General features: G+C 55.0%; 11 protein-coding genes across 11 annotated transcripts; 7 read left to right on the top strand and 4 right to left on the bottom strand.

Annotated features, from left to right (window-relative positions):
• Positions 1-146: 146 nt before the first annotated feature.
• HMPREF1541_00432 (uncharacterized protein) lies at positions 147-3,413 on the top strand (the record flags this gene model as incomplete). The annotated part of the gene is made up of 2 exons (XM_008712738.1): positions 147-3,187; positions 3,233-3,413. The coding sequence occupies 2 exons, from the start codon at positions 147-149 to the stop codon at positions 3,411-3,413; spliced, it is 3,222 nt and encodes a 1,073-aa protein (XP_008710960.1).
• A 1,155-nt stretch (positions 3,414-4,568) lies between these two features.
• On the top strand, positions 4,569-5,634 carry HMPREF1541_00431 (uncharacterized protein; the record flags this gene model as incomplete). The annotated part of the gene is made up of 2 exons (XM_008712737.1): positions 4,569-4,638; positions 4,697-5,634. The coding sequence occupies 2 exons, from the start codon at positions 4,569-4,571 to the stop codon at positions 5,632-5,634; spliced, it is 1,008 nt and encodes a 335-aa protein (XP_008710959.1).
• A 20-nt stretch (positions 5,635-5,654) lies between these two features.
• Positions 5,655-7,862, bottom strand: HMPREF1541_00430 (uncharacterized protein; the record flags this gene model as incomplete). Its single annotated transcript, XM_008712736.1, has 1 exon — positions 5,655-7,862. The coding sequence occupies one exon, from the start codon at positions 7,860-7,862 to the stop codon at positions 5,655-5,657; it is 2,208 nt and encodes a 735-aa protein (XP_008710958.1).
• A 1,298-nt stretch (positions 7,863-9,160) lies between these two features.
• Positions 9,161-9,478, bottom strand: HMPREF1541_00429 (uncharacterized protein; the record flags this gene model as incomplete). Its single annotated transcript, XM_008712735.1, has 1 exon — positions 9,161-9,478. The coding sequence occupies one exon, from the start codon at positions 9,476-9,478 to the stop codon at positions 9,161-9,163; it is 318 nt and encodes a 105-aa protein (XP_008710957.1).
• Positions 9,479-11,380: 1,902 nt separating this feature from the next.
• Positions 11,381-12,415, top strand: HMPREF1541_00428 (uncharacterized protein; the record flags this gene model as incomplete). The annotated part of the gene is made up of 3 exons (XM_008712734.1): positions 11,381-11,690; positions 11,765-11,899; positions 11,946-12,415. The coding sequence occupies 3 exons, from the start codon at positions 11,381-11,383 to the stop codon at positions 12,413-12,415; spliced, it is 915 nt and encodes a 304-aa protein (XP_008710956.1).
• Positions 12,416-13,571: 1,156 nt separating this feature from the next.
• On the top strand, positions 13,572-14,528 carry HMPREF1541_00427 (uncharacterized protein; the record flags this gene model as incomplete). Its single annotated transcript, XM_008712733.1, has 2 exons — positions 13,572-13,641; positions 13,693-14,528. The coding sequence occupies 2 exons, from the start codon at positions 13,572-13,574 to the stop codon at positions 14,526-14,528; spliced, it is 906 nt and encodes a 301-aa protein (XP_008710955.1).
• Positions 14,529-15,753: 1,225 nt separating this feature from the next.
• On the bottom strand, positions 15,754-16,671 carry HMPREF1541_00426 (uncharacterized protein; the record flags this gene model as incomplete). The annotated part of the gene is made up of 1 exon (XM_008712732.1): positions 15,754-16,671. One exon carries the CDS (start codon positions 16,669-16,671, stop codon positions 15,754-15,756), a length of 918 nt encoding a protein of 305 aa, XP_008710954.1.
• Positions 16,672-16,886: 215 nt separating this feature from the next.
• Positions 16,887-18,131, top strand: HMPREF1541_00425 (diphosphomevalonate decarboxylase; the record flags this gene model as incomplete). Its single annotated transcript, XM_008712731.1, has 2 exons — positions 16,887-16,948; positions 17,006-18,131. 2 exons carry the CDS (start codon positions 16,887-16,889, stop codon positions 18,129-18,131), a joined length of 1,188 nt encoding a protein of 395 aa, XP_008710953.1.
• Positions 18,132-18,724: 593 nt separating this feature from the next.
• On the top strand, positions 18,725-20,378 carry HMPREF1541_00424 (uncharacterized protein; the record flags this gene model as incomplete). Its single annotated transcript, XM_008712730.1, has 2 exons — positions 18,725-18,772; positions 18,912-20,378. 2 exons carry the CDS (start codon positions 18,725-18,727, stop codon positions 20,376-20,378), a joined length of 1,515 nt encoding a protein of 504 aa, XP_008710952.1.
• Positions 20,379-20,719: 341 nt separating this feature from the next.
• HMPREF1541_00423 (uncharacterized protein) lies at positions 20,720-21,886 on the bottom strand (the record flags this gene model as incomplete). Its single annotated transcript, XM_008712729.1, has 3 exons — positions 20,720-21,080; positions 21,172-21,211; positions 21,400-21,886. The coding sequence occupies 3 exons, from the start codon at positions 21,884-21,886 to the stop codon at positions 20,720-20,722; spliced, it is 888 nt and encodes a 295-aa protein (XP_008710951.1).
• Positions 21,887-23,510: 1,624 nt separating this feature from the next.
• Positions 23,511-23,903, top strand: HMPREF1541_00422 (uncharacterized protein; the record flags this gene model as incomplete). The annotated part of the gene is made up of 1 exon (XM_008712728.1): positions 23,511-23,903. One exon carries the CDS (start codon positions 23,511-23,513, stop codon positions 23,901-23,903), a length of 393 nt encoding a protein of 130 aa, XP_008710950.1.
• Position 23,904: the final 1 nt, after the last annotated feature.

Genomic DNA, 23,904 nt, shown 5'->3' with positions numbered 1-23,904 from the left:
CCGATCTCCACTCTCGAGCGTCACTGCACTTCAAAAGTTGCGCTCACCACAAAAGTTGTCCATGTTGTCGATCCCCTCGACTTTCGCACGCAAGCACGCCACCAACTCTCCCCTCGTTACACACTCTCCGCGTGCACTCAGGCAACATGGATGAGTTGTTTGACGTATTTGAGGACAAGGGCCCGTCCGCAATTCCTGTAGTCAATGGCGCCGGTGCCACTCAGAATGGAAAGAAGAACCTGAAGCGGAAAGCAGATGGCCACCTGAAGCCTACAGGCGACGACGATAAAGATTCAGACAGCGAAGCACCCTCCTCGCCTGCCTCTTCGGCATCTGTCGTAGGATCCGATGATGATGGCAGCAACCACAAACGTCCGCGCCTCAACGACGAGCCGGAGCCCGTCGTTACCGATACGTTCGAGACCGAGCAGTCAAGAGAAGTTGCCGCAGGCGGCCTATCCGGTGACCAAGAATCGGACCGTGTTGTCTTATCGCATCAAGTCCGCCATCAAGTCTCCCTGCCGCCCGACTACCCGTACACTCCCATCTCACAGCACAAGCCGCCAGAGAACCCCGCAAAGACCTACGACTTTCAGCTAGATCCCTTTCAGCAAGTCTCGATCTACTCCATCCAACGAAACGAGAGTGTTCTCGTGTCTGCGCATACGTCTGCCGGCAAAACTGTTGTTGCTGAGTATGCCATTGCCCAGTGCGTCAAGAACAACCAGCGCGTCATCTATACCAGCCCCATTAAGGCTCTGAGCAACCAGAAGTACCGAGAATTTGCGGCCGAGTTTGGAGATGTCGGCTTAATGACGGGCGATGTCACCATCAACCCTACCGCCACCTGTTTAGTGATGACTACCGAGATTCTGCGATCCATGCTCTACCGTGGCTCCGAGATTATGCGTGAAGTCGGCTGGGTTATATTCGATGAGATTCACTACCTACGCGACAAGATGCGAGGCGTCGTGTGGGAGGAGACCATCATCCTTCTTCCAGACAAAGTCAGATATGTTTTCCTCTCCGCCACCATTCCCAACGCTATGCAGTTCGCAGAATGGATCACCAAGATCCACAACCAGCCCTGTCACGTTGTCTACACCGACTTCAGGCCCACTCCTCTTCAGCACTACTTTTTCCCGACTGGCTCAGATGGTATCAACCTCATCGTCGACGAGAAGGGCGTCTTCAGGGAAGAGAATTTTCAAAAGTGTATGAGTGCCATTGCTGAGAAAGAAGGCGACGATCCTGCGAACGCCATGGCGAAGCGAAAGGGCAGAGGCAAAGATAAGAGGTTCAACAAAGGTGGTGCCAATAAGGGACCATCGGACATTTACAAGATCGTTCGTATGATCATCACCAAGAACTACAACCCTGTCATTGTCTTTAGCTTTAGCAAGCGGGACTGTGAAGCCTACGCCCTTCAGATGGCGGCCATGGTCTTCAATGATGACAGCGAGAAAGCCATGGTCCGGAAGGTCTTTGACAGTGCCCTGGAAACCCTGTCTCCCGAGGACAAGGATCTACCACAGATTCAGCACTTGCTGCCTCTGCTACAACGAGGCATCGGCATCCACCACTCCGGCCTGCTCCCCATCCTAAAGGAGACCATCGAGATTCTCTTCCAAGAAGGTCTGATCAAGGTCCTCTTTGCAACCGAGACGTTTTCTATCGGTCTCAACATGCCTGCCAAAACCGTCGTCTTCACGAATGTTCGCAAATTTGATGGCTATTCACAACGATGGCTTACGGCTTCCGAGTTTATCCAGATGTCAGGTCGGGCCGGCAGAAGAGGTCTGGATGATCGCGGCATTGTCATCATGATGGTTGATCAGCAGCTGGAACCCGATGTTGCCAAGAGCATCGTTCGAGGAGAGCAAGACAAGCTTAACTCGGCCTTTTATCTCGGCTACAACATGGTCCTGAACCTTCTGCGAGTAGAAGGCATCTCTCCGGAGTTTATGCTAGAGCGATGCTTCCACCAATTCCAGAATCTAGCAAGCGTGTCGGATCTGGAAAAGGAGCTGCGAAAACTCGAGAACCAGAAACAAGCCATGGTGATTGAGGATGAATCCACCATTAAATCATATTACGACTTGCGCAAACAGCTCGATGCCTACGGGGAAGATATGAGAAACATCATCATCCATCCAAACTTCTGCCTTCCGTTCATGCAACCCGGGCGTCTGGTACACGTCAAAGATGGAGATCACGATTTTGGTTGGGGAGCTGTCATCAACTTCCTCCGACGTGAGCCTGATCGGAACAGTCGAGAGCCATTAGCGCCTCAAGAATCCTGGACCCTTGATGTGGCTCTCGAATGTGCTGATCAAGGATTCGCCTCTGGCACGAATGCGTTCAATTCTCTACCACCAGGCATTCGACCCGCAGAGCCTGGCAACAAGTCCAAGGTCGAAGTCGTTCCCGTGCTTCTCAAGTGTGTCTACGGCATCTCCACCTTCAGGATCTTTCCTCCGAAAGATGTTACCTCGTCATCGGATCGCACCAAGATACAGCGAGCGCTCGCAGAGGTCCAAAAGCGCTTTCCCGATGGGATCCCGAAGCTTGACCCCGTTGAACAAATGAACATCGCCGATGCATCGTTCAAAGAGCTTATTCGCAAGATTGAGGTGATGGAGTCCAGGCTGGTCGCGAGCCCGTTGCACAACTCGCCTCGATTGGAGCGGCTGTGGAATGAATACGCCGAGAAGGTTGGCGTCAATGACAAGATTCGTGAGCACAAGAAGAAGATACAGGACGCGCACGCGATTCTTCAGCTCGAGGAACTGAAGTGCCGCAAACGTGTGCTTCGGCGGCTGCAGTTCATCAATGAAGACGAAGTCGTCCAGCTCAAGGCACGGGTCGCCTGCGAGATCAGCACTGGTGATGAGCTTATGTTGAGTGAACTACTCTTCGACCGTTTCTTCAATGACATGTCTCCTGAAGAGTGTGCAGCTGTCATCAGTTGCTTCGTCTTTGAAGAGAAGGTCAACGAGGCGCCGGTCCTGCCGGATGAGCTTGCTCGACCCCTACGCGAAATACAGAAACAGGCCAGGAAAATTGCCAAAGTGTCTGTCGAGTCCAAATTGCCTGTCAACGAGGAGGAGTACGTACAAGGGTTTAAATGGCAGCTCATGCCAATCATCTATGCCTGGGCCCAGGGTAAATCGTTTGGCGAGATCTGGTATGTCCACTCGCCGTCTGAAATGTTTCGACTGACATGATGCAGCAAAATGACCGATGTGTACGAGGGCAGCCTCATTCGCACCTTCCGCCGCCTCGAGGAGCTGCTTCGTCAGATGGCGGAAGCGTCAAAGGCGATGGGAAGCGAAGAGCTGGAAAAGAAGTTCACCGAAGCACTCGGCAAGGTAAGAAGAGACATCGTGGCTGCGCAGTCACTTTATCTCTGATCAAGCCCCCCTCGACTTGACCGCTCGCAGGATTCCAGCGCTTTGTTGTTCCTCCATCATGACTTGTATTTGATACCCCTTAGCGAAGCATACTGGGTTTTATTCTCTCAAAAAGAGACAGGCGACGGAATTGACTGCAGTTTTTCGGGCTCATTGGGATGTTTGACTATACAACAAGCATGCTCGACAAAGCCGTAAGAGCTCAGCCACCACAACTCCCCCCTTGGTGATAGACTTCCTAATACTATTCGTTCGAGCTCGACAGTGGTCTTCAACTGTCGATGCATGCCAATCATTTCTTTTCCACCGCTTCCGTACCTCCCACGATGTCTCTTACAAGGCACCGCGCAAAAGGGGGTGCCCGGTCAACCGCTGCCTTCGATGGTGACCCTGGCGTTGACCCCGCATCAGGACAAGGCAACCGCGAACCACAAGTCCCTTGCATTAGCACCTTCCCTGCTGTGGTTACGATTGGACCTCGCTTTACTTTGCTTTTGGCGCACCGATCCTTTCCCCAACATCAAGACCACAGGCTAGGAGCACGCGACCGTCGCTCACGCCGAGCGATGCGATCGACATATGACGATCGCCAGGGGTCATCGAATCAGCCTGACCACAAGTCACCGCTACACAAGTGCTTCTCAGATTTCGATAAGTATGGGTCACAGCGTCTTGTTTGGACATTAGATTTGTACTCCCGCCACTTCGGTACGCCTCGTCTCTGCTCTCAAATATGTCTTGCCTCGGCGAGATTCATCCCGACGGACCACCTGAACACCCAGTCGACCTTGCTCCATTAGATGGGCTGGGCCACCCTACAGCCAGAGACTGGCAGGCATATCGCGGTCTCATTGTTCATCTTTACCGCGACAGAGGCCAATGCCTGGAACAAGTTCAGGCCCACCTGAGCCACGCATACAATTTTAACGCCACGTGAGATACTCCCAAGACTGAGTATATCGACTAGAATAACATCAGACGCAGGAAGCCCATGTTCAAGAAGCGTTTTACGAAATGGAACGTGTCCAAGTACATTCGCGAGCAAGACCTTTCCGAAGTGAGCAAGCACATGAATGACCAAAGTGACGAGCACGCAAGGCCATCGACGATTGAAGTCAATGGCCGGTCTCACGGGTTCAATTCAGTCAGGAGATCATGGCGTCGACATCGGGCACGAAAGTCAACGTCGGTCTCAACCACCAGTGTCTACGCTTCTTCGCACATGGTGCCTAGTCTGCTAACCCCAGAGACCTCCCCGTGCACATCTGATTCAACTCTCACAGGCGAAAGCTCCACCGTCGAAATTTATAATACATCGTTTCTTGCCGATGAGTGTCCGGAACATCCGGAGAAGACCGAGGCTGCCGGTAGATCACACACTGGCAAGGAACAGTCCAACTTAGAGGAGCTCAGTGCAGTCTGCGTTGCAACACTTCAGACGGACTATCACCTTACGGATACGACCGCAAGCGCTGGGAGACCAAATGCGTACGCAGGAGACCCATGTCCACTCGAGCACAAAATAAAAGGCTACCTGCTCGTTATGCATCGATTGCGCGATCCACAGGAGCTGCGCGATCTTCATCAGGTTGTTAAACAGACCGATGTCTACTACCAATGGATGCAGACCGAGGTCAAGCACTCCATACTTCCGCCATTCCAGTGCTCAGAGCTAGAAAGCACACAAGCTAGAGACTTCTATGGCCGTTATTGGCTAGGGCTACTTCTCTCCACAGGCGAACAGGCTATGCTTGGGAATGCATTTCTGGACCAAGCTTTCGACCAAGTCCGTGCTTCGATCAACGAACATCATCCTCACTTTCTGACTTGGGTCTGCTTCGTCATTTGCTATGACGGCCAGGGAGCCATATGCGGCCCTGCAAACTCTTGTGTTGCTGAGCGGGCGGTGGCGTTTGCCTTCGAGACTTCCAAGGGCAGCATGGAGAAGAATGACCCGCGCTTCAACATCCAGAAAGTTTTGAATGCCAGCAGTCGTCGGCGCGAACTGGCGCTTTGTCTTCTGCGACAGGTGGTTGATAAATTCCACGCCGAGGCCAAGAGCGAACATCTCGAGCAACTCTCGTTGCTGGCTCAACTTTTCGAACACGTGGAGCAGTGCAAGGGACAGGGAATCGAAGTCACCCTCCAGAAGTGGGCGAGAGCCAGTCAGAGCCTTGCTCGACTCATCCGACACGATCGACAGCTCCAGTGTCGACTATGAAGTGCACAGCCAAGACCTACCTACCTCCTAAGACGCCGGGCCTTGTTTCGCTCATAAGCTTCCAACAAGACAGTTTTGATCGAGGCCTCCGCGGCCGCACAATTAGCCTCCGACACTTTCATGAGCATGTCCACCTGGTCCGAAGTCCATACAAGATTGTACGAGCCGGAAAACTTGGCTGTCGACGGGTCAAACTCTGGCACTGCGGCCTCGTTTGGTAGGAGCGGAAGATAGACCATGCTGCATTCCCTGTTCGCGGCAGGTGCAGGCGGATTGCTGACTTCATGTCCGTAGCTATCCATGACCGTCTCAGGGCGTGTGTCGAGAACAGAGCCGTCGTATATCTGGCCGTAGAGTCCTTGGAAGCGATCCAGGTTCCCTTCATCCTCTAGGGGTTTGAGATCAGGGTTGCGCTTGGTGAACTTGAGACTCCTTCGCGAGCCGATCTGGTCGACTCGCTCTTGAAACGTGTCTTTCTGCACGTCGCTGGAGGCGTCCATGTTCAAGATGACATCCACATCGCGGGAAGGATGGAGCAGGACGTACGTGGGACAGTTGTTGTCCATACCCGAATCAATCAGGTGAATGTGAGACGTTTTCTCGATCGGAGCTGCCTCTTCCTCCCCCGCCGAGTCTTTAGACAAGTTCAGCATGAAATTGTGCTCGTTGCACGCGTGAAGCGGGTGGCGCTGCTGGAACTCCTCCGTCCCCTGCTTGCCCCAGAAGCGCGCGACTCCACGCGACAAGTCGAGGATCGAGCTACCCAGAAACCCTGGAGGAAGGTTCCGCTTGATAGTCGCCAGGTACGACGTCAGCGGCCCCGCCGGTGCCGACGTGCACAGACCGAGAAGCAGGGCCAACGACTGCTCCGGCAGCTGCATGGTCGATTTGCCTTTGTCAAAGGGCCGTCCGAACGCCCAGGTAGGGCACCACGCGCCGAGCTCGTCGCAGCCGATCTCGAACGGCGACATCTCGAACCACTGGAACCAGGCGTCGACGGCCTCGGAATGCTCTTGGTCGCTCGGGTCGGCGTTCTTGAACGGGTGCGTGTCGTCCGCCCAGTCTTTCCAGGGCCGTTCGTGGCGGATGGCCGTCAGTAATGGGAGAGGCTCCTGGCCTTGCTCGAGATGCTGGATCGCGCTCGACCAGGTCAGCCACGTTGGGTGGCTGCCGGCGATCTCTTTCTCGGGCTCGTGCCCTACCTTGGTCGGGTCTATCGCCGGGTCGCCGCCCAGGAAGAGGTAACCGGTCGTGAAGACCGAGTATAGATCCATCGCCACCGTTTCCAGCCCGCTGCGGTGTTTCTGTACGAGGGGACCCAGCGTCAGCGCTGGCCCGCCCGGCGAGTGTAACACCTCCCGGATCGCCTCCGGACTCAAGGGGTGATACGGGTTCAAGCGCTTCTTGCAGTGCTGCACCACCCTCTCCATGTCGCCTTTGGCCCAAGTGTAATATGCCGCCAGCGACCAACAGCTCCCACTGACGCCCGCCACATAACTCAGCAAATCCCACAGCCCACTCTCCTTCATCCGCTTCGCGTACCCCAGCACTCCGATCATGGCCCTATACCCGCCACCACTGCCCCCAAACCCTACGATCGGCACATCCTGCACCTCGACCTCCCTCTCATCCAAGCCCACAAAACGACAAAACGCGCCTTTCACCCTATCCCTCCTCGCGACGAACCACTCCTTCTCTTCGCCACATAGCTCTAACCCCCGCCTCACCTGCGCCACGCGTCCCAGCTCGGGATACCGCCTCGCGTCCTGCATGTCCCGCGCCACGCCGGCCTCAACGCGCCACGCTTTTTTGATCAGGCTGATGTCGCCCACCGCCTCCGGGAAGGCGGGCACGACGGTGCGGTTCCAGAAGGACTTGAGCTTGCGTTTCGCGCCGTTGCTGGAATGCAGAGACGAGGCGGGGAATTGGCCGGGGAGGTGCGGGAAGTGCTTCTTATTCTTCTTCTCCTTGGCCTTGTTCTTGGAAGTGGAAGGCTTCGCTTTGTGGTCGCCATCGGTTCCATTGGCGCCGCTTGTGGAGGAGAAGGAGGAGGAGGAGGTGGTGGTGGTGGAGTCCTGGTGGTCCGCACGCTGGAGCTCCTGCTCGTCCAGCCGCAGCTGTTGCGCCGTGTAGTGCTGGTTCAGGATCTGTTGCTCGTACTGCTGCTGCGCGAGGGTTTCGGAGCGGCGGGGCGGGCCGAAGGTTGGGTCTTTGGACAGAGTAGACATGGATTTTGACGGGATGCTGGCTTTGCTGTTTCTGGGGGTTTGGAGGTTTGCGTGTCTCGCTTATCTTGCTGGCACGCGAGGGGGAGTACAAATTCGTGGTTTTGCCGACACTGACTGGGTTCACGTTGACAAATGATGATCCAGTTGAGGTCTTGCTGCAACACTGTCGGCGACGACGAAAGTGAACAAAAGCTTTGGCTCGAGGCTGATGAACCACTGGTGCTGGTAGTAGGGCTGACTGGCTGGCTAGCTCACCGCCCTTGCCTTCCTTGTCGTGTACGTCGTGTACGTCTGTCCTCAGCAGCAGGAGCGGCGCACTGCGTACACGCCAGAAAGATCTGTAGACCGCAACACGCACAGGAGAGGGTCAGGATGGTGCGCAGCTTCAGTGGCATCCAGCCGCGGGCATGCGATGTTGACTGTGGTGCATGAGTCGAAGGAGAAGATGTGAAATTCTTGGCTGGGTGGATGTGCTTGCTTGCTTGCTTGCTTACCCGCCTGCTTGTTTCCCTGCCGTAGGCTTGCGTTGTATGCTCGTGGTCTATTCAGTTGCGTAGTTGAGAGCTTCGCCTGTGCTGCCCGGAGGAATGTGATGCCACAAGAGGCACCAGCAAAACAACCGGCGAGTGAATTCTAGCTGCCCCGAATCTTTGCTCGGGGTTATTACAGTACAGCAGATTCCAACCCCGGGGCTTCAGAGGCGGGTCCAAGATGGGGATGATGTCGTCGTCGTCGTCGTCGTCGTGGGTACTGAGGCTCGAGGGCGAACGAAGGCACGATGTCAATAACCCGTAATAGTAGTAAACCGGGTCCCAACGAATGGGAGGCTAAGATGGCGAAGCGTGGCGCTGGCAAGCATGAGGGTGGGATCGAGCCAATCGTGGGGATGCGATGGCGCACGCACCCGACACATAACTGGTAATAAATGCTGTGGTGGTCGCCACAAAACCTCTGATGTAGATGGAGGGTGTAGATGGCGATTGATTTGCAGGTAAATGAGCGTAGTGACTTTCTATTTCAAGCCCTGCGATGCGGTCGATATACGGATACAGCTGTGGTTTGAGTGAGGTGGACGCAGCAAAACCAGGGGCTTGAAGCCTCGCGTACAGCCGTTCGCCAAGACTTTTACTGCCTGAGCCTTTGAGCTTGAGCTTCAACTTCACCGGTGCCCTGATGGCCATACTCGCTCAGCGACAGCCTGAGTGCAATGCCACGCATTCTCGTCTCGACGTAGTGGCCATCTGTCGCACACACAACCTCTCCCACGACTACCCTACAGCGCCCACTCTCCATCTACTTTAGTCTTCCAACTTCTCCGCCTCCTCCAGATAAGCCCAATACACCGCCGTCTCCGCCACTGGAGCCGCATTCGCGTTCGCGTTCGCATTCGCCTCAGCGGCACGCTTGGGAAGGTGCGCCGCCTCAGCTTCGGCCGCACCACCCAAGTAGGCCCAGTAGACGGCCGTCTCGGCCACGGGAGCGGCGTGGGCTTCGGCGGTGCGGCGGCTCAGGCGTGCGGCTTCGCGTTTGATCTTGTCGGTATCGCCACCGATGTAGGCCCTGCATAGAATGGGGATTTCAGCGGGTTTGCGTGTAAGGGGTTCCAGGAATTGCATGGGAGGGGAAATGGTCTGGGAGATCTTCCTCGAGACGAGGGCTTCGATGCGATTTGTGCTCTGTTTTGGAGTTGATTGGGGGTGCTGACCAGTACTGAGATATGTAAGCTTTTAAGACTTATGGACGATCATTTAGCTCATCAGAGCGTGTGCTGGGCTTGAGAGACACTTACAACAGCTGTCTCTGCGACCGGCGCTGCGTGGGCTTCTGCCTCGCGCTTGGCGAGCGCAGCATCGGCATCGTGGCTATTGTGCTCCACGGTGGAGAAAGGTGTCTGTTCGAAAGGTCTCAGCATTTGCTGCTGTAAAGGTACTGTTTGACGAGTAGATCTGTCGTTTTAGTGGTTACAAGTACACACCGGTGAGGCTGCGGCTGCAGAGACCAACGCAAGGGTGGGCAGGAGATTGAGGATCTTCATTTCGGTAGCAAGTGGATTTGCTTGAGAGATTGGTTGGAAGGCCTTGCTTGAACTGGTAGCAACTGCTCGACTGATATGTTGTATTCTTGGGCGGGCTTATATGCTGACAATCAGCCGCAAGTCGTGACTTGATGTACCGATAGACCTTCCTAACCTAGCACGGGAATCTTGAAGCTTCGTCAGGACTAGCTAGGTAGACATCCGCCCATCTATGCAAGACGAAGTCCACACAGGAGCGATGTACGCTTAAGCTAATGCTGCGTGAGGATCACAGTCATGCAGATTCATTCTCAAGGCCAACAACGTTTTGATTAGCCCGGCTGTGATGAAACCCTACCCTGGGGCGGAAGGGGACTGCAATTGGTGCAATGAAGAATTGCAGAGCTGGTCGTGGTTGTGCTAGCGCGGGGTGAAAGACACTGTGGGCCGCGTGAACCTCTGACCTCGAGATTGCCCGCAGTAGAAGGCGGCAGAATAGTCCAGGTTTCGTTCAAAACTGCTGTCCACGCCGTCTGAACAACTTCGTCTGCAGCATCACCGTTGGGGGAGAGTCACATATGGTTCCATACCACAAATCTTAAATCGTTGTTGCGGAGCTGCACCAAGCCAGGGTGACGCTTGACGATTGGAGTTGATGTTGCCTCTCTGACATAACTCTGCCGCACGACCTTGGCGGGATTACTTTCGTTCGAGATCCGCCCAGTACTCGCTTGCGATTTTGACCGTCATCTGAGTGATCATGGAATAGCTCAGCCCATGCCAAGAATATCTGGCCATCTTACGGCGTGCCACGTTCGCTCACTCTCCCCACCTCAGGATGAGGGTGGGGCTTCTTACCACAAATCGACAATGCACCCCGCATGTCCGGCAAGCTGTTGTAGCTTCGCCGTTCCTTACCTTATGGATCACGGATGAGGCTCAATGTCAACCTCCCGTGCGGTCGAAGTAAGCTCCCGGTGGCAGATCTTCCGCATGCTTGTGTAATATCAACGCAGTTTTGGTCCAGATGTCGGCGAACGCGGCAGCTCATAGGCCATTGGCAAGTGGCTTCTTAGACTTGTCTCTCCACAGAGCGGGTACCTGGATGTGACAAGGTATGCAATTACAGGTCTCGGTCTCGACTTGACACTGCAGGCTTATGCCATGGGTGACTGTGTGCCTTTCCACAGACTGTGCTCCGCAATGACATGATCAGGCGACTGCACGACTTCAGCGGTGTTTTACCCGTCCTGGGTCGGGATGCAACAGAATGATCCTCTGGATGTCGGACTGTTGGTCCCGACTTGTGGAAATTGCGACGAGGTAGAGAGTCAGATGAAATAGACACTTGCTGCTGCAAGTATTCGTGCATGGTCATGGGTATAGGAGCACATGTCCTCTTTCCTCGTCTTTGAACCAATTTCTCGACCACCCCTACCCTCCCTCTTGACCCCTATCACCTTTCTTCCCAGCCGCTCTTCCTTTCGAATTGCTGTTTCCAACAATGTTCGGAGCACTGAAAGCGGTCTTGCCCAGAGTCGGCAACAAAGATCACAAGTATAGCCCTCTCAAGAAAGTCCGCTTCGACCAGGTTGAAGGGACCGACTCCGACTCCGAGGCTCAGACACTAATGCCAGGCCATGAAAAGGCGTCGGGGCCGCGTCATCGGTGGTGGTGTGGCTACGCGTTGATCTTCCTACTTGGAGTGTCAGTGTTTGTGAATGTTATGCAATACGTTATGGTAGCCCTGGAGGCAGGAAAGCATTCACCGCACGATGTCAACGACGTTTGCTCCTCTTGGACCTCAGAATACCGTGAGTCACGACGCTCGAATCCCTTTCATGTGTGCTGCAGAACGTCCCAGGGATACAGCTGACGATCATCTTAGCATCGCCCATCATGGATGATACACAAATCACTTGGCAGACAACTGAGTACAACGACTCATTCTTGACGCAATCTCGTTATCGCGGACCGCCCGGATCAGAGACAGATAAGCTTTGGTTTGACCTGGGCACCCGAAGTATGCAAGCCACTGTGTGTTGGACATTCTGCTAATGTGCAAACAGACCGACACTATATTGTACCGGAACACCTCGGAGAGCGTTATGGCCTCAAGCAGGGCCATGCCAAGATCGATCCAAAGCTGGGTGGAGGCTTTCCTGTATTGTTCCAGTTTGAACATGACCTACATTGTCTGAATCTCATGCGGCAGGCATTGTACTGGAACTATGATCATTATGTTGCCCAAGGTGAAGGACCATTTGCCGGAACTCCATACGTCATTGAACGACATGTTGGGCATTGTATGGATATGTTGCGACAGGCGTTGATGTGTCAGCCAGATACACAGGTCTTTGGACAGTATTGGATTGGCGACACTGACAATGCCTTCGTCGACTTCAATACAAGGCATAGATGTAAGAACTTCTGGGCGCTGAAAGATTGGGTCACTGAGCACCAGATGAGTGAAGAGATGGCGGCTGTAGCGAAAGTGGTAAGGCGACCTGGAGACATTGTTCTTGAGCACATACCCTGATACCTGGGAATGGATTGTGAAGCTTCGCGGTCAGTCACTCTTCGCAGAAGCTGAGGTTGAACTCAGACTTCGGGCTTGGAACATGTGAATGAGCGATAGAGTCATTCTTTGACGAGATGGCTGTGTAGCTCTATCAGCATGACTCACCCACCACCAACATTAGTGCTCTCCGAGGTGAGAGAATTCGGCCACCACACGTCCATGTCCGGGGTTGGCGACGCATTCTGAAGCTAGGATGAGCGCCCAAGGTGGCTGATGAGTTGCCGGTCGAGCTTCCCAGCCTTGCAATGCTGCTTGGTGGCGTGTCTGGTTGCCTTGATGGTCCTGCCGGGCGGTTGCTAGGCAGACTTGCTGTGCTCGTTATATACCTTGAGGCCCATTTTTGATCCACAATCTACCACACATTGAGTACTTTTCTAATGTCACCTGTTCGCGATTCTCTGGGAATGAGAGCCCGGAGGGTTTGTCTGGGGCGAGTTGGACCGGTATGATGAGATGTTAAAGGACGGAACTCCTTGAACAGGAGGTAGTAATCCTGATATATCTTGGTCACCTGTCTGATGGCGCCAACCCTACTGCAGTTCTTGAGGCAGTAATACGATGAACTGACGTATTACACGCTCTCTGGTGCGGTCTGCCTGCTGGCGCAAGTCTCAGCTCCACCTTTGGTCTTACAGCTCTCAATCAATTAGGACATTTGGATCCTCTTAGTTCACCCCAATATTTCTGTCGTTTCGTCGCTGTCACCAGATGATTGGGGTGACTTCAAAGGCAGTCACTCAGACATGTGTCGGCTGTCACCAGCGATAGTCACAATAAAGGAGAGGAGCAACAAGAGAAACAAAGAAGTGATGTCGTTGGAGGCTGACCAATGGTCTCGCTTAGCGCCGCTTCCAAGACCGAAACTCCACCTGGTCGAAGGCTAACTGCACTTGTGATCACTGGCACCTCGCACTCTTTGCCATCACCCACCTTACACCAGTTGCTGCGTCCTATTAAGCTCGAGATCCTCTGTCCAAACTGCACCGTTCTCTTCAGGTCGCTCATCACCCCCTCTTTTGTCCATCTGTCAGAAATATCGCCCGAGAAATCCACACCCGGCTCGCCATTGTCCTGAAACCAACCCAACTACCGTGCTCCGGCACTTCAACCCACGATGAACAGTTTGGCTCCAACGCCTCTCCCTCCTCATTTCCACCAGCACCGCCTTTCTCCCACTCGATCCAGTATGTCCGCTCTAGTATGCATCCGGAGCTTACCAGCTTACCATCCCGCAGTGCCTACGCAGAACCCCCGCAAGAGGAAAGCCTCACCCTCACCCGACCGCGACGATGAGATGACTACGTCTCCTGGTCTCTCAAATGCCCGTCTTCCTAATGCTTTAACACCCACCTCAAGAAAAAGAGTTCGAGCCGATGTCATTGGCAGGCCACTCACCGTCGATCGCTTACTCGAGACCCTCGATAAGGACTCATTACGCTCTGTCCTCAGTTCGTTGGTCAACCGCAACCCGAACTTAAAAGAAGAGGTCGTCCTGCTTAGTCCACGGCCTAGCATACAAAGTACACTGCAAGTGTTACGGCAATACTACAACAAATTGATGGACTCCTTTCCTCTAGACCCCAATCCACAATCCGACTACTCATACGACCGAATTCGCATCCATTTACATGCCCTTCTCGAAGCCCTAGCCGATTTTACACCACATTTCCTCCCACCCAACGAACTACAATCCTCCACTTCGCTCGAATATCTTCACGGCGTCACACAGATTATCCATAACCTGCCCGACTGGGACACTCCGCAATACAACATCTCTAAGCAGAATGCTTATGAAGAAATCTCCCGTGCATGGGTCACCGTCCTCAAAGAATCCGGCAAACGGGGCGGTGGCATGCATCTACAATACAATGGCTGGGAAGAGAAGCTGCGGCTGCACAACGAGAAGAGCGGTGGGTTGCTCAAGGATGCATACGGCGAACTGGCTGGTGCGTTGGGCTGGCTCCGCACAGGCCACTCGGGCGGTACGGAGCAGCAGAACAGTCTTCGACAGCAGCTATTCTCCGGAACATATGGACTCGACCAACCGAGTATGCGGACCGGCATGTGGTAAAAACATGCTCCTGCATTGGATCTCCAAGACCAATGTCTCCCTTTACGAACAATATGAACCTTCATTACCTTTACATCAGAGACTGGCGTTTCAGGAATCATGGCGGAACTTTTTCATGACACGACCTCGCACGACACGGAACTTTCAGCATTCGCAGATGTCAATATTGCTCTATCATATTGTACCCGGATTTCACAGCCGGAACAAGCACACTTTGCATTTCTTCCAGCACTCATTTTTCTAGCTTGGGCGGGGCGGGGGCAGGGTATGGGGGGTTTGGGAGGGGTGGGATATGGAAGGTTTCACGGTTCGACACGGGCTCGCATTAATGATACCACACCCCAACACACATCGAGAAGCATTTCGATCGAATTACAAAGCAGGCGCATCGCTGTAGCGGCGGCGGCGGCGGATGTCAGGCATAGGAAGCCCACTGCAGGACACTTTGTAGCCAACAACATGTAGCGATGCGGCCTGCTTTCTTCTACTACCAGGAAGGAAAGGAGAATGAAACTATGATGACTACCTTTATTGCAAATCACTTGAACTTACTACGCTGTCTCTTCGTTTTCTAATAGCCCCTGATCCAATAGTGGGGAATAGATAGTACATCTGTATTCACTATACATGTCATGATATGGTACAATTGCTGCTTGCTTGCGCCTGCCAGTCTGCCAGTCTGCCGGACTGCATAAGCTAGATAGACAAGACTGCTGAATTAGAGCGAGGGAAAGGTGCTGCATCGAAAGGAAAAATCGTCCCTTGAAGTGGCGGTGGATCATGGTACCTGAACCGCTGTGACCAGGCATGGCGAACTTGGATCATCACGGCGAGAAGGGTATCCAAGGGCGCGGTTCGAATCTCGCCTCGGTTCGCTTTTTTGCTCTGAGACGGCATTTTTGACCTGGAGCTCGGTTGGTTCTCGTTGTGGGATTGTGATGAGTTGTGCGCGAGAGGTCTGCGAGAGGGTGGTGAGAGGCGGTTGAGGGCGGGTTGTTGGCGATGACCTGACTTCGTGCTGCAGGCCGACAGGGCGTGATATGTCTTGGATTGGCGTATACGGTTCACTGGCCTTGACCCTGAAGCCCGCACCGTGGGTGTGTCCTTCCGATGTGAGCGTGTTGGCTCTGTTCAGGACGATGGCGGACCGCCACGATGCTTTGGCCGGCAAAGAATGCAGCTGGACCGTTCAGCGAACAGTCTAGATCATGTCTTGCCGACGTCACTACCGCTGCCCCAACATCCTCTCGGCACGCATGCGTACGCCCTCAAAGCTATTCAGCTTAGGGCGCACGTCCAGGAAGAAGTTGACATTCTGATCATTGGGATTGCCGGTGCTGCCTTTGCCTTGGTAGAAGTCAATGACATATTCCACCATTTGCCCATCACATCGCTCCACCACCCAATCATGGCGGTCAAAAGGTTCCAATTTGCCCATCACCCACGTATTCCACTTGGCTCGAGGGGTGCTCGCACCAGCCCCCTTGCCCGCAAAGCTGGCCAGCTTCGGCCCGCCGCAAGAGTCCGAGGCGCCGCCTTCCCAAGACCTGATGAGCGTCCAAGCGCGCTCGTTGACTGCATTGTGAATGGGGATGATGTGGCCGATGGACGAAAGCAGTGCGGAGGGGTCGGAGGCGGTTTGCTTCTGCATGACGGCGTTGAAGAATTGGGATTCCGACGGGTAGATCCAGTTGCCGGAGGAGTGGCGGCCGGTTTCGGATTCGTTGTTGGCGGGCAGAGCAGTTGTTCCCGTGGCTGAGGACCGGGGTATTGAGGAGACCTCTCGCTCCTGAGATAGTGGGCGGGGTGTCTTGAAGTTGGAGGTCGGTGCTGGAGGTGCCGCAGTCTGGCCGGTTATACGAGTTGAGGAGCATTCTTTGGAGGCGAGGGAGGCATTGGCGGTTGGAGGGAGCGGGGGATGATTGGGTGGCAGGGTGGTCTTCTCTTGAGCCTGTGATTGCGCTTTTGCTTGCGCTTGTTGTAGCCACAACGCTCGGGTCTTCGGGTCTACTGGGCAGGCCGACTCGTCGGAGGTGGAGGTGGGCGCCACAGGACGAGCGGCGGGTTGAGCGGGAGGCGAAAACGAGGGTTGTTGTGTCGGGGATTCAGTCGCAGGTACTGGGTCAGCTTTCCACCAACCCATGATGGCGGTGCTCGTAGTGTAGCGGAAGAGCGTCAAAGTTGATGATGCTCATAAATCTGGAGTGCATCATGTCCGTCTGTATATTTCCGCATCACCGAAATTTAACCGACGCGCACCCTCCCCGCAGCGGTGAAATGAATGGTTTTCTCTGCGGCCACCAGAGTTCGAGCACGGTGCCAACATTGTGCTACGACTCGGAGCTCGACTGAAGCACCATGTCAGACTCTAAAGTATACCGGTCCACCACGACCGCGCCTGTCAACATTGCTGTGATCAAGTAGGTACGCCGCAACGTTCAACGGAGGACTTCATGAACAACCACTGACCAGAACAGGTACTGGGGGAAGCGAGACACGACTCTCAACCTACCGACAAACTCGTCTCTGTCTGTGACATTGTCGCAACAGTCTCTACGCACCCTCACCACAGCCTCCTGTGCAGATTCCTACTCCGGACCCGACTCTCTGATCCTGAACGGCGAGGAAGAAGACATTCAGTCGTCAAAACGGACACAAGCATGCCTGAAGAATCTGCGACAGCTGCGTGAGGAGATAGAAGCCAAAGATGCATCGATGCCCAAGCTATCTAAAATGAGCCTCCGGCTTGTGTCGGCCAACAACTTCCCTACCGCTGCCGGATTGGCTTCGTCGGCAGCTGGCTTTGCCGCCTTGGTGCGTTCGATCGCGGACCTCTACGAGCTACCACAGACTCCTCAACAGCTTTCTCTGATCGCGAGACAAGGCTCTGGTTCGGCATGCAGAAGCGTCATGGGCGGCTATGTGGCGTGGAGATCAGGCACCATGGAAGATGGTTCAGATAGTCTGGCAGAAGAGGTGGCACCGGTCTCGCATTGGCCTGAGATGCGCGCATTGATTCTCGTGGTCAGTGCGGACAAGAAAGGAGTGCCTTCGACCGCGGGTATGCAGACTACGGTGGCCACGTCAAGTCTTGCTCCGGCGCGATTCAAGGACATTGTGCCAGCACGCATGGCGGAGATCGAAAAGGCCATCCATGACAAGGACTTTGAGACGTTTGCACGTGTCACGATGCAAGACTCGAACTCTTTCCACGCCATCTGTTTGGACTCCTGGCCTCCGATCCAATATCTTACGGACGTCTCACGAGCCGCAATTAATGCCGTTGAGACAGTCAACCGCAAAGCCGGCAAATTAGTCTGTGCTTACACTTTCGACGCTGGTCCAAATGCTGTGATCTATTATGTGGAAGAAGACTCGCACAAAGTGGCTGGTGTTTTCAAGAATCATCTACCCAATGTCGCGGGCTGGGATAGTGAGTTTGGTGCCGCCATCAAGCCCAATGAGACAGGCGGCCTCGAGAGCAAGACGGTCATGACGCTGAAGAACGGCGTGAGTCGGGTCATTTGCACAGCGGTCGGGGGTGGTCCGGAAAAGGTCGATACACACTTGGTCGATGAAAGCGGCAAGGCGGTCGAGGTATAGTATATAGAGAGTCAGGCGTCCAGTAGCATCGTGGCCAAGATCGAAGCGAGTACGGATTCTTCAACGTCGCAACTGTTGACACAAGGTTTGCGAGACCAGTATATATCGAGTTCGACCTCAACACATAATTCTGAACAGAGTGGCTCGAGAACAGTGCAATGGCAAATAGCAGGGAAAGCCATTCGCAGGCCCGGTGCTGATTGGGCATATTGTCCGTATCTGAGTGCGACCTCCGTCGCTCAACTGAACAATAGTCCTCGATGGACATGCCGCATGCCGTCATGGAGGCGAGCGGGCAGAAGAACGAATGAAGCCGAGGATCTATGCCTCGACCCATTAACTCAATTGGAAGATGCAGAAGCCGAGGCTGCGATACAGAAGGGCACAAGATGCTCGTATTCTTCGTACTGATTCATGCCGTAGCTCGTACTTTGTCAGGAGAGTTGAATGTCCGCCATCGTATTGATGTCTTCGGTTCCACATGCTCCCAACGACCCCCTAATTTTACGCCTCGCCTTTTGCCTTGACCGCCCGAGCCTCATGCCACTTCCTTGAGTCTTCCACATCTCTGGTCATTGAAATTTATCACCACAATGGCCTCCGACAATGCGGTCGATTGCCTGATCATCGGCGCTGGCATTGTGAGTGTTGTTCCCATTCCCGCTCCCGGCCAAGACCCATGGATTTACTTTGGGGACTCCATCTTCGCTTCTCTCCGCCCCCGTGTTCTCTGCCTCTGCTTAATTGACTACCCTCATAGTGACTGACATACTCCCATAGTCCGGCATCAATGCTGCCTACCGCTTTCAGTCCCGTTTCCCGGACAGCACGTACACCATCCTCGATGCGCGCTCCGAGCTGGGTGGGACATGGTCATTTTTCAAATACCCCGGCCTCCGATCCGACAGTGACCTCTATACCTTTGGCTTCCCATGGAATCCTTGGGATGAGGATCGGGAAATCGCCACCGCCCCTGCCATCCTGTCCTACCTCCATCAGTCATGCGAGAAATTCGGCATAGATCGCCATATCCGCTACCAGCATTTTGTTCGAGAGCTGCACTGGAAGTCCGATCTACAGAGGTGGCAGGCGACCGTCGTCAAGGGCGGAGGTGCAGATCAGCCTGACTCTGAAGGCGATGGCAAGGAGGAATTGACCTACTATGCGCGCTATCTCGTGCTCGGTACGGGCTATTATGACTACCATACGCCCTTGCAAACCACCGTTCCTGGCCTGGAACATTTCAAAGGCACCATTATCCATCCGCAGTTCTGGGACACCTCTCTCTCCACTGACGACAAGAAAGTGGCCATCATAGGCTCCGGTGCCACAGCAGTCACCCTCCTCCCAACCCTGAGCGAAACCGCCGAAAAAGTCACCATGATCCAACGCTCTCCAGGTTATTTCTTCACCCCACCGCTGCAGGACTGGTTCAACGCGCAAGCCCGCCGTTGGCTGCCCTCCTGGATCTCCCAACGCATCATGCGCTGGCGCATGATCGCCCTCAACCTCTTCCTGATCCAGCTCTGCTGGTGGTTCCCGCAACGAGCCAGCAACATCCTCAAATCAGCCACGGCACAACTCCTCCCCAAAGAAACCACGCTCACCATGGAAAAGGACTTCTCCCCCACCTACACACCCATGCAGCAGCGCCTCTGCATCTGCCCCGGCGGCGACTTCTTCGAGGCGCTCCGCCGCGGTAAGGCCGACATCGTAACAGGCCCTATCGCGTCCGTCGAGCCGCACGGCGTGCGCATGCAGGACGGCCGCTTGGTGGAAGCCGACATCCTCGTCACAGCCACGGGCCTGAAGATCAACGTGGGCGGGCACGCGCGGGTCCTCGTCGACGGCGAGGAGGTCAACGTGCACGACAAGTTCGTCTGGAAGGGCACCATGGTGCAAGACGTGCCGAACCTGGCCATCGTCATCGGCTACGTCGACCATCCGTGGACGCTCGGCGCGGACGCCACGTCCCGTCTGTTCACGCGCATCATCGCCGCGGTGGAGAAGCGGGGCGCCACCAGTGTCACGCCGTGTTTGAGCGAGGAGGAGAAGAGGACGGTCAAGGATGTGCCGTACATCGCTATCAATAGCACGTATCTCAAGGCGGCGAGGGAGAAGGGCTGCTTTCCTAGAGGTGGCGATCGCGGACCCTGGGTACCGCGGCATAATTACCTGAAGGACCATTGGGCGGCCGAGTGGGGTGGCTTTGGGGGGTTGGTATTTGGGAAACAGAGTGCGGATTGAGATTGTTTGGTCGAGATGAGAACCAGAGAAGGCGTATAGAGTAAGGGCATGGGAATCAAGCAAATGGCATGTTATAGGGTGCTACAGACCCTGGCCTGCTCGGACGAGCAACAGGCACGCACGGCGTTGAGATCTCTAAAGACAGACCGAGAAAGACCACACTGGCATACATCAGAGTCGACACAGTCGGGAGGACACCAGGGGGCATCAATTCAGGACACACGACCCTCGAAGAGCTCACGAATCTCTCTGCTCCCACCTCTCCTCTTCCGCCTCCGCCCGCGTCCCATCATCCTCCTTCCCTCTCCTCCTCTTCTTCCTCCTCCTCCTCCTCCCCCTTTCTACTTCTTAATATCCGTACTCGCCGCCACGCGCCTCAACCCCCTAATATTCTCCAACTTCCCCTCCAACGCCTTGGTCCCCCTCTCCCACGCATCACTCCCAATCATCAACCTCAACCACCCCTTTCCGTCAGCTCCGACTTCCTTCCACATCCCCTCCTGCATGACGGCCTCATAGATCCTCTTTGCGCCTTCCTCCGGGTCGCCGAGCTGGTGGCCTTCGTAGGCGGCGAAGCGGTCGAGCGCGGTGTGGAGCGGGGTGGAGGTGTAGGCTGGAGGAAAAGGAAGGGTTTGGAGGGAGGTGGTGGGGTTGAGGAAGTTGGTGCGGAAACCGCCGGGTTGGATTAGGAGGACGCGGACGCTAGGGCGGGGGATGTTAGACGGGGGTGAGACGGTGCAGGTCTGGAGTTTGACTTGGGATGATGGGTGCAAGGGCCGGGCGGGGGACTCACTTGAAGGGCGCGAGCTCGAGGGAGAGGGACTCGGATAGGGCTATGGTTGAGATGGCGTTAGTGGAGGGATTCAAGGAAGTGGGCTCTTCGTAGCATGACTTGGGTTCGGCTTCAGAGCCCGCACACTCGAGGTTCGGGGGCCGGAAATGGAAGTCTTGCTCTATCCATTTGCCCCGCCCCACTCTGTGGAACAGCTGGAAACAAAAAGGAGGAAACTGAAGAACTCACCCTCCAAAGCGTGCTTACTCGCCGCATAGATCCCCGTACTCGGAATGCCCTGCAGGCCGGCAATACTGCTCACGTTAACCACGGTGCCCCTCCTCCTCTCCCGCATCCCCGGCACCACCGCCTTGATGACCCTGAGAGGCCCCCAGAAATTCGTGTCGAATTGGACGCGGGCTTTCTCCTCGTCCATGGCTTCCACCGCGCCCAACACGCTGTAGCCCGCGTTGTTGATCACAACGTCCAACGGCCCAAAGTGGGACTCGGCTTCGCGGATCGTGGCGGAGATGGTCTCCTGCGGCGAGGTGACGTCGAGGGTCAGCCAGCGGCCGCGGCCCGAGGGGTGGGAGGTGATGGAGGAGACGAGGTCTGGCGTGCGGGCTGGGTTGCGGGAGGTGGCGATCACGTTATGGCCGGCGGAGAGGAATTGGTGGACGAGGGCGGCGCCGAAGCCGGCGCTGGAGCCGGTGATGAGGATGTTTTGGGGGGCCATGGTTTGATTCTGTTGTGTTGTGGGTTGGACAGAGCTGTGTGGTGGTGCTGTGCTGGAGCTGGAGATGCCTCGGATATGGCTGTGAGGAAGGATGGGGTACTACGTGGAATAGTCGTCCATGGAAGGACTTGTCCACCTTTTATATATGCGATGCCTCACATCTCGACAGGGCTTTTCAAGGCTGTTGCCAGTCGACTTAGCTCCGTGGCTCCGTGTCACACCACAAGCGAGACGCGCTCAAGACATGTACACTTCAGGTGATCCGGGCCTGACCACACATCGTCGAATTAGGGGGCTCGCAGCCTCAGGCAACCCGGTCGGCCAGTACGGTGCTAAGCGAAGCCCGGGGTTTAGTCCATTGTGCATGAGTCAGCCATTGCAGAGTGCTGGTGGAAGGCCTCGACTGTCTCCAAGTCGGCCGAAGCGTCTGGTGGAGTGGTGGGTATGGGTATGTTATTGGTTGTTGGTGGATTGTGCAACGTCGGAGATAGAGGCTGAAGGCGTTAAGGGCTGTGCGGAAGAGCCGCACGCTAGACTTCTATACTAGCACTACTATGAGTACAAGGTGTATCACATCGTCAACTCTTGAAAGTCAACACTTGCCACAAGCAGGGAACATGAGCTTCAACGGCAGATCTGAGATACCCGGGGCAGGCCGTTGGCGCTGTCCGGGCTCCATGTACGGGACTAATAAGGGGCAGTAATACGTCTATTACACCACATGATAAAACTCCTACTCCGTCCCAAGGCTCACATTGTTCTTTTCATCTCCCAACGCATCCATGCTCTCTACGCAACCCTCGTGGCAAGAGCATTGCCACTACATACACGAGTGTCTCCTCTTGCCACGATTCTTCACAACGCGAGACCAACCATCTCAATCGTGCCAATTTGGGCGGCGGCGACAGACGGTGCTCAAGGTCGGCGCCGAAAAGCTCTCTCGCAGTCCGTTGCCTCGCATGATCTCGAAAGTCGAGCATGGGCAGGAACAATATACTCTGTATCCCAGCAAGTTCTCGTTACTTTCACAACCACGGCCAATGGTGCGTCACACAGCTATCGTATTCGCTTTCCAAGGCGTCGAGGGTGGCTGCCTGGCGCGTGCCCTTGATCAAACCTTCGCTGTGATCTCTCGCCCTCCGCAAAGGTCAACGGCTGGGTTACTATCATGATTGCTATATCATCCATTCAAGCTCTACAAATAAGTTCACAACGCTGTCCAGCGATATGCTAACGAGCAGGAGCGTACGCAAGCCTGGCCTCTGAAGAGTATCCATACAGCCAAGCGGTGCAGACGACAAACACAGATCAGCTCTGAAGCAAAAAGTCTACTAGGGCCCTCGGCCGACAACGCGTCTACCATCACCGGTCCTGACTGACACCGGCTCGTGAACACTACTGTTGCACAGCGAACATGGCGCAACCCCAAGAGCACTGGCTATCGAACAAGCACATCGTCTGCATCGGCGCAGGTCCAGCATCTTTGTCTTTCGTAAGGCAACTTTTTTTTGAAAAATACCAATCATTTCCCTGCACCCCAGCCCTTTCCGCAATCCAGCTACTGCTTTTGGGGCAACCAGGTTCTCCCGACTTTCATGCTTACCCAACCATACAGATCTGCGCAATGAGCAAGCTCTGGCCGCAACATCTCCCTCCCCCAAGCCTCACGGTCCTGGAGCGCGACTCCAAGGCCGACCGAGCGGGTTCTCGACAAGGCTACACGCTCTCGATCCGTACTGACCCAGGCTCGCGGGGTGTACAGGTCCTAGACCGTCTCGGCTTGTACGATGCAATCCATGAGCAGAGCGTTCAGAGCGTCAAGGATTCCAGCGACGCAGGATTCTGTATTTGGCGCAGTGTACCGAGCCTGCGGCACGGGAATGGCTGGGAGGATGGGTGGGAGGAGATTTTGAAACTGCGCTCCCAAGATGAGGAAAGCAAGGAGGGTAAAGGTCGTGTGATGGGTTGTCGGATCCGGAGGAATGCCCTGCAGAGCGTCTTGGTGGAGAGCGTGTAGA

This window comes from Cyphellophora europaea (assembly GCF_000365145.1).
Source record: "Cyphellophora europaea CBS 101466 unplaced genomic scaffold supercont1.1, whole genome shotgun sequence".
Lineage (NCBI taxonomy): Eukaryota > Fungi > Ascomycota > Eurotiomycetes > Chaetothyriales > Cyphellophoraceae > Cyphellophora > Cyphellophora europaea.
The sequence above is the reverse complement of the archived record's forward strand: the minus strand, read 5'-3'. Positions and strand labels throughout refer to the sequence as shown.